At 27.5% G+C, this 9,341-nt stretch overlaps 1 protein-coding gene across 1 annotated transcript; it reads left to right on the top strand.

Moving 5' to 3' along the window:
- Nucleotides 1–4,668: 4,668 nt before the first annotated feature.
- Nucleotides 4,669–9,244, top strand: LOC112792425 (asparagine synthetase [glutamine-hydrolyzing] 2). The gene is made up of 13 exons (XM_025835668.3): nucleotides 4,669–4,980; nucleotides 6,172–6,310; nucleotides 6,395–6,490; nucleotides 6,586–6,727; nucleotides 6,816–7,006; nucleotides 7,085–7,246; nucleotides 7,333–7,413; nucleotides 7,524–7,745; nucleotides 7,906–8,040; nucleotides 8,128–8,208; nucleotides 8,296–8,382; nucleotides 8,483–8,590; nucleotides 8,752–9,244. Exons 1-13 carry the CDS (start codon nucleotides 4,760–4,762, stop codon nucleotides 8,983–8,985), a joined length of 1,899 nt encoding a protein of 632 aa, XP_025691453.2. The 5' UTR covers nucleotides 4,669–4,759; the 3' UTR covers nucleotides 8,986–9,244.
- Nucleotides 9,245–9,341: the final 97 nt, after the last annotated feature.

Raw genomic sequence — 9,341 nt, 5'->3', positions numbered from 1 at the left:
TCAAGGTGTATTATTTTACTTCACAATAAAGTTTTTGTTATCGTCTAGATGTTTTGTGAAATTGCCTCTCTTTATCAGGAAGCGGAAGTTTTGTAGTACTATGTTAATTTACCCTTTCATGAATGATGTTAACCAAAATAATATATAAAAAAATTATTGTACAAATAAAAAAACAATAAAATATTTATGTGTCCCTCCACATCGAATAATTATGAGTCTCCTTATAAATATGATAAGCCATATATATATATATATATATATATATATATATATATATATATATATATATATATATATATATCGTCACGGTTAGACAGTGAAATCATTTAATTTTCAGTGCTGATGAAAATTTCATTGAGGGTATGTTTATGTTTGGATATAATAAATAATGTGAGAGAAAATAAAAACTATATAATAAGAAAAGTATAGTAGCTTTTGCTATTTAAAATTTCAAACATAAATATATCATGCAAAAAAAATTTAAACATAATAAACAGGAAAGTAACTTGGAAACTCAATTTCTATATATCCCTTATATATTTTCTTCTAAAAAATTGTTTATTAAAATTTAAAAAATTTGGTTGAAGTATGTGTAGCTGAAAAAATTATGCCCTCTAGATAATATAATTGTTCTAGCTTGTGTTTTAATAATATTACTTTCAAACAAAATTAGGTTTTATTCAGTTAATTATAAGCAGAAAAAAATCAACTAAATTAACTAACTCTGTATTGTCAGTAAATTGAAATAAAAATATAATTTTTCATAAATCTCAATTAGTTAAATATATAGGTCACATATCATGATTACATCAAAGTATCAAGCTGAAATAACATTAAAAAAATTCAAAACCGGGTAATTGATTTTGGTCCTCTGATGTGATGACTACTATTTCCCATCACTTTTCTTCTGAAGATCATGTTATCTTTTATAAGATGTTAAACATTTTTTCTTAAATTTAAATCAATATAACATCTTAACCTTTTATGTTCTTTAAAAGCTACTCTATACTTGTAAAGAATTAGAATATTTTTTCTTGCAAAAGTGAGAATAAATTTTATCAAAATGAATTTTACGTGTAATTTTATAATATTCACAAGCTTCACATTCACAAATGTTTTTTTTTTGTCATTTAAATATCTTTTCGGATAATTTAATAAGTTTAATTTTGAGGTATCGAATAAGCAAAGCATTTTATATAATAATTATTTAATTAAATTTATATATTTAGATAATTTTTTAAATACTGATGAATATGAAAATTAATTACTTTTGATAATATATGATAATACATAATTAGATATTTGTATAAAATTATTTTAGGATAAGCTACCAAAGCTGTATTTGTGTTTTTTTTTTTGGAACACTGAAAAAAAAAACTGTTACATTTGATAACAACAAAATTCTCCTCCAAATATTATAAAACACGACAAAAATAATTAAAAATATTTTTTTTAAATAACAAGCGATTTTTTTATTTAACAAATTGTTTATATATTTGATCCAAAATTTTTTAAAAATATTTAAATAATTATTTAAAAATATAAAAATTATTTTCTAAATTGTTTATTTTTTTAAAATATTCTTAGTTATTTATAAAAAATTATAAAAAAATTTAGTTAATGTAAAAACCACTAAACTTTTAAGATAAAACTGTCTCATTTTCTTAATCATGTATATTTGTAAAAAACTTTATTAAAATTCAGTCACTAAAATATTTTTTAAAAATATATATTTAATATTAAATATTTTTATCGTTTTTTAAAATATTTTAAAGAGGTTTTTGATATTATCAAGAGTAAGAGTTATCTTTTATTAACGTGTCAAAAAAGATCGAGTATAATTTTAATAATTTATCCACTATTTTATATCCCATCAATATATATAAATTTTTTATTGAAATTATCTAGTTCACTTAAATATTTTTATCTTTTATCTCTGTAAATTAAAGAGGATGAGCTAAACAAAATTCCGCTCACTTTGTTACATTTTTCATTCCAATAATCTAGGCTAGATATATGGCATAGGCACAAAGTTTCAGTTGTGTAGATAGCATCTATCCAGTGAAAGTTTATTCTGTTTAAAATTTCAAATTTGACCAAAACAAGTCACCAATAAGAAATGATTAAAGCCACGTCGATAATAAGTAAGGATATATAAGGATGTCAAGCAAATGCCACGTTGGTTTTGTTGAAAATATGCTGCGAATAATTTTGACTCTTAATTTTATTTCTCGTAATCAAATTTCAACTTTTATTTTCTTTTTCTAAATATTTCATTTTCTCCTAATTGATAATTGAGGTAATTTCGAAAGTTTTTTTTCCCCGTTTTTTATTATAAAAGTTTCGCTTGAAAAAAGACAACCCTAACAAGAAATTATAAATATTTTTTAAATTATTATAATTATTATAGAATAATTTAAAATTTTGAATTTTTTTAATTTGTGATAAAATTATAATATAAACAAATAAAATTGAGTGAATTTTTTTTATGATATCAAAAAATTAAATAAAATATTAAATAATTTTTTTCGATTTAATTCTCAAATTATAGTATGAATAAGTTAGTTTGAGAAAATTTATTTTTTATTACTTCAAAAAATTAAATAAAAAATGAAATAATTCTCTTTATATTTAATTTTAACTTATTTTTTATTTCAATTTCAATTTTAATATATATTTTTTATTCAATTTCAATCTTTATTTTCTTTCCTTATCATATACTCTGGTTTTGTTTCTAATCCCAAAGTAAAAAAGAATTAAGGATAAATTAAACCTCGTTATTACTTTCTATGTATTTGTTTTAATTTCTTAATACTCTCTCATTTTATAATTTAATTTTCGTTTCTAATAAATGAATATTCTTTAAAAAATTACCAAACAAATGCATTGGCTAAAGACAATCACTGGTGGTGAATACAATGTTCTTATAAAAAGTGAATTCGTTTTTATTATTCAATTAATAAAGTACATTTTATGTAAGAAAAATTTAGAGAGACTACATGAGTTTAAACTTGTAAACTTTGAATGGGACAGTTAATTATTAAAATTTAGCTTTCCAAAATATCTCAATGAGCAAAAAATTACTATATCCTAAGAAATTCGTGTCAAACAGAAAGAATGGTGTAATCTTTTTTTTTTCTTTGCTTTTTAAAAGCATAAGTTGTTAACAACAAGAAAAAATAATAATAGAAAACTAAACAAAAGAAACTTCTTGTAAATAATTATTCTAAAGATAATATTAAATTTATTCATAATAACAAATTATTTTTACAATAAAATTTTTTAAAATAATTAAATAGTTTAACAAATATTCTTTAATAACATAATTAAATTTATATTTTTTAAAACCATAAGTTGTTAACAATAAGAGAACAATAATAATAGAAAATCAAATAATAAAACAAACTAAAGGTATTATTAAATTTATTTATAATAAAATTTAATTATTTAATAAATATATTTGAAAATAATTAAATATTTTTATGTTAAACATTTTAACGAGTAAATTATAAAAAGAAAAAGAATCTCATAGAAAACAACGAACGACGTCACGGCACGTGGCACAGCACAAGAGGAAAAGGCGGTGGTCCCGGTGTCGAGTCTGGAGGGACCATCCGGTTGCCGGTAAAATCCATTGCGAAGAAAGCAACACAAATATTCAACGAGAGAAATAATAATCAAATAATAGCATGACTCATATTTTAATTGGTAAATGCTATGATCCCTACACATTGTACCTAAATTATTAAAAAAAATAAATAAATAATATTTAATAAATTTTATATAATTTATTTTTTATTTTAAATATTTTACTTTTTACTTTAAAAGATAATTAGACAATTTAAACATCATAACAAAAACATTATAGAACTCACCATTTTAATTTGGAATATACGCTACATCTTATAGTAATGATGATGTAGTGAACTAATTTTCAAACAAAAAAGAATGATGTAATACCTCAAATCAATAAATTAATAAGTATGAAATGAGTAATTGAATCATAATTTAGTAATTAATTTTATGTGTTTGTAAAAGATTTAACTATTAATAAGTTATTAATTAAAAATGTAATTATTTAATGTTATTAAACGTTTATAATAATAACAAAAGTAGAATTAAATAATAGCAATTGTTTTAATTAATTTTAGTAAATGATATATGTTCAAGCCTTTCAAATTGTGTATAAAATTAAATCTCTTTTGAATCCAATTAATTATTGTCTTAAAATTTACCAAAAAAAACTTATACTAATAAAAAAGTAAATGAATAATTATATCTCTATAACATATTTATTTATACAATAATTTCTTTTAAATTTTTGTATAGAAATTTTTTTGTTATTTATTTATGCTATTTTAATTTGTTCTTTTAAAGATAACAAAGAACGAATTTTAAATTTGTCTAATATTATATTATAAAATTATTTTTTAAAAAATTTAAATAAATAAATTATATAAATAATTATATCACCTGTCAATTAGTTGAAAAAAGACTTATTACAAAAAAAACTTTCTATTATCTTATAATTTTTTAAATTTTAAAATTAAAAATAAAAAGAAATTAGCTTATAATTATTTATACTGTAGTTTGTTATTATATTTTTTCTAAAACGGTTCAAAAATAAAAGTAGATAAATGATAAATCAATGCATGCACGGTGCATAAATAAAAATAACAAAAAAAGAAAAAGAATAGAAGAAAAACGACGCCGTTTATGCGAACCCTCCCCATGGGGTTGCATTATAAATACGTGGCTGATGATGCGAAATACACTAAACTCAATAAACTGCGTCCAGTGCTATCAGTTGTTGTTCTCCGTTGTTCCCTCTCTTTCTCACTTTCTTTCCTTCAATAATTTCTTCCCATTTTCTTCTCTCTCTTTCTTTAATTTTCTCAGAATGTGTGGCATCCTTGCTGTTCTTGGTTGCTCCGATGACTCCCAAGCCAAGAGGGTTCGGGTTCTTGAGCTTTCTCGCAGGCATGCCAATAAATCCTTCTTTCTCCATCTTCTCCATGCATATACACTTTATTATATTATACTTTTTTAATTATACAAATTTTGATTAAACTGTTTAATATAATATTTATCTAAATAAATCTTAGTTATTTTCATTTTCACGTGAATAAATTCTTTTAAATACTCTGTAAAATGTTTGATGTCCGAACCCTGAAAGAGTTTTCTAATGTTTTTGGGTTTATATATAAGTTCATGATGATTGAGTGCACTGAATTGTGGTCGCGACTTTGGATAATACAGTGTTCTAAAGAAAAAGATTATATGAGTTTATGAAGTAAGAAAATACGCGAAGAATTGAAACTGATGGTTTAATTTATTTTCTTGTCAAGGTGCGGGGTTTAATAATTTGGATTAATTAATTTTCTCCTTGTTTTAACTGTCATGGTGGTGTCTTCTTACCCCATGGAATATATTTAAAAGTAAAAGGCTAAGCATATACGTCAGAAATGAAATTGTAAAATTATTATTATTATTGATACTCTTCCAATATATATGCTGGGACTCGATTCCCAGCTTTCTGATTTAACTTATTATAAGACTTTGATAAGATAAGCTGAAAACTATGAAAGAGTACTATTATTATTTTAATTTTATTGCTTACTTACTGTAAGGATATATAGAAACAAGTGGGGGTGTGTGGGGTCCAAGTAAAGTAACCATGCAATTATTGGTCAATTTTGGTGGAAAAAGTCAAAATAGAAGAGATTAAACTTGCTTAAAATAATAGGTTAAAATAGGTCGAAAAAATGGGTGAATTTGAGATTTTGAATCCACCAGTAAAAAAAATCTGCTAAACCTGTTTTGCTAAATTCGCGAGCTTTGACAAGACTGGATAAGACGGACTGATACGATTTTTTTAAAAAGGATATGAGGTGCAAATGAAAGTTATTAAATAATTTGATAAATTTAATTAAATTATTATTTAATAATTTTTAATTATTAATATTATATGAAATTAATTGTATCTAAATTTTTATTATCTAAAAAGTTACTCAACGAGTCACTTTTTTTTAATACTAATTCAAATACAAGAGAAAAATATCAGTTCTCTGATGTTTGTGTAAAATTATAAACGTTAAAATTTTCTATGATTAGAAATGAAAATTGATTGCATGTCTGATGTTTAAGAGAGTGAAGTTGTTGTTGTAACAGATTGAAGCACCGTGGACCTGATTGGAGTGGGCTCCACCAATATGGTGACAACTATTTGGCTCATCAAAGGTTAGCCATAGTTGATCCTGCTTCTGGTGATCAACCTCTTTACAATGAAGACAAATCCATTGTTGTCACGGTAATTACTTTTATTACCCTTTCTAATTCTATCACTAACATGATTCTAACCCCTTTTATGATTATATGATCCAATGAAAACCAGGTGAATGGAGAGATTTACAATCATGAAGAGCTTAGAAAACAGCTTCCTAATCACACTTTCAGAACCGAATGTGACTGTGATGTTATTGCACACCTGGTTAGTCATCTTTATTTATTATTGTTAATTGTTAATTAATCAATGATTAAACTAGACTTTCTTGTTCTTATCGACTTGTTTGCTTTTTTCTCTAGTATGAGGAGCATGGAGAGGGTTTTGTGGACATGCTTGATGGAATATTTTCTTTTGTTTTGTTGGATACTCGTGACAACAGTTTTCTTGTTGCAAGAGATGCCATTGGAGTCACATCCTTGTACATTGGTTGGGGTCTAGATGGTAAATTTCATGAGATTGCCCTTTTTTTTCTGAATTGGTTCGAATTGAATTGAATTGTGACGATTTTCATAATATATATATGTTTTAGGTTCTGTTTGGATTGCGTCTGAACTGAAAGGATTGAATGATGATTGCGAACATTTCGAGACTTTTCCACCGGGTCACTTGTATTCAAGCAAAGATAGAGAATTTAGGAGATGGTACAACCCTCCATGGTTCTCTGAGGGTATTCCATCAGCACCTTATGATCCTCTAGCTTTGAGAAATGCCTTTGAAATGGTACATATCATCCACAAAAAGATTAATCATGTTTTTAATTTTGGTATCGTGTATTGATGAAATGGATTTCGATTTCAGGCTGTCATAAAAAGGTTGATGACTGATGTGCCTTTTGGTGTCCTGCTATCCGGAGGGTTGGACTCTTCCCTAGTCGCCGCCATCACGGCTCGCCACCTAGCCGGCACGAAAGCTGCCAAGCAGTGGGGAGCAAAACTACACTCATTTTGTGTAGGCCTTAAGGTACTTGTTCTTTCAAATTATGACAGACATTGAAACTTTAGTACTCCATTTTTTAATCTTGAATCATATTATCTTATTTTGAGTAGGGAGCACCAGATCTAAGGGCTGCAAAAGAAGTTGCAGATTATCTAGGCACAGTTCATCATGAGTTTCACTTTACTGTCCAGGTATATATATAATCATAATTCATAAATATTTCCATGCTTAAGAATTTTGTGGTGTCTTCAATTTATGCAAAGAATTATTGTTTCAATCATAATATTTGGTGTGGATGCAGGATGGCATAGATGCTATTGAAGATGTTATCTATCACATTGAGACTTATGATGTTACCACAATCAGAGCAAGCACTCCCATGTTCCTTATGTCGCGCAAGATCAAATCGCTGGGCGTCAAATGGGTGATCTCTGGAGAAGGATCTGATGAGATCTTTGGAGGGTATCTCTACTTTCACAAGGCACCAAACAAGGAGGAGTTCCACCAAGAAACGTGCCGCAAGGTCATCATAATATAAACGATATATTTCCTCTGTTTCAAAATATCTGTTGCTTTAGAAATTTGAACAAGTTCATGAGTTATGAATATATCAAGTTTTCAAGAACATGATGTTAAAGGATTAACTAATATATGTTGTTCTTTTACCTTTTTGGTTAATCCAGATTAAGGCACTTCACAAATATGATTGCTTGAGGGCCAATAAATCAACATATGCTTGGGGTCTAGAAGCCAGAGTACCATTTTTGGACAAGGAGTTTATCAATGTCGCGATGAATATAGATCCTGAGAACAAAATGGTACGCACAACGAATGCTGTGACTCATGATCACTTAAAAAAGTTACATAACTTTTTATGAAGTGGATTTATTGTGTGACCTTTTCAGATAAAACCGGAGGAAGGACGCATCGAAAAATGGGTTCTGAGGAAGGCCTTTGACGACGAAGAACACCCCTATCTGCCAAAGGTAATATCTGCAATCTGATGAAGTTTCCATAGATCTTTGGAAAAGCTTATTTATTAAACTAACATATGAAATTTGAATGTCATGCAGCACATTTTATATAGGCAGAAAGAACAATTCAGTGATGGAGTTGGCTATAGTTGGATTGATGGCCTTAAAGCACATGCTGCAAAACATGTAAATATGAATCCAATCTTATGCTATATGCATGAAATCCTTAATAAAAAATTCTAGAGTTAAGTCATGTAATTTAATTGTTCTTGATATTTTCTTATAGGTGACTGATAAGATGATGCTCAATGCTGCTAATATCTTCCCCCACAACACACCAAACACCAAAGAAGCATATTACTATAGGATGATCTTTGAGAGGTTCTTCCCTCAGGTAACTGATATATCGAATCTCCTGAACGAATAAGATTCGAGATTTCTTCTTAATTTGGTTCCCCATCAACCCTGATGCTAGGGGACACCATGAAATGTATTGATTTCAACAAGGGCTAATTGAAAATCTATTGTATTGTGTTGTTTGATTCAATTTTGCAGAACTCGGCTAGGCTCACAGTTCCCGGAGGAGCGAGTGTTGCGTGTAGCACAGCCAAAGCAGTGGAGTGGGATGCTGCATGGTCTAACAACCTTGATCCTTCCGGAAGAGCCGCGCTTGGGGTTCACAATTCGGCCTATGAGAACCAAATCAACTCGGCCAAAGCCGCCGTAGGACCAGAGAAGATCATACCTAAGATGGAGATTTCTCCACTTGGAGTTGCCATTCAGAGCTAGTAGGATCCATATGGCAAGGGGATATTTTGTTTCTTAAATAACACCAAAGATCCTATGTGGTAGTGAACACAAAATGAGAGTTTTGCATTGCCTGCAATGTAATTTGTCCAAGCAGTTGCTATATATACTGTTGTATAAGGCTTTAGGCCAAGAGATCCCAAGTGTTGTGCCATCTATATATCTTATCCTTTTTGAACACTATTATAATGTATACTATGTATTATTTTGATGAAAAGATTGTGTTTCTCTTATTAGTTAATCTTGAATGCAAGTCCAACTATTTGAGTAACATGGATCACCAATAAAACTTAGTTGAAGCATATGTTTTTCATCATAACGGTGCAATGAAGCACTTG

The sequence above is a fragment of the Arachis hypogaea genome, chromosome 1 (genome assembly GCF_003086295.3).
Source record: "Arachis hypogaea cultivar Tifrunner chromosome 1, arahy.Tifrunner.gnm2.J5K5, whole genome shotgun sequence".
NCBI classification, from domain to species: domain Eukaryota; kingdom Viridiplantae; phylum Streptophyta; class Magnoliopsida; order Fabales; family Fabaceae; genus Arachis; species Arachis hypogaea.
This window is presented reverse-complemented; position numbering and strand designations above follow the sequence as displayed.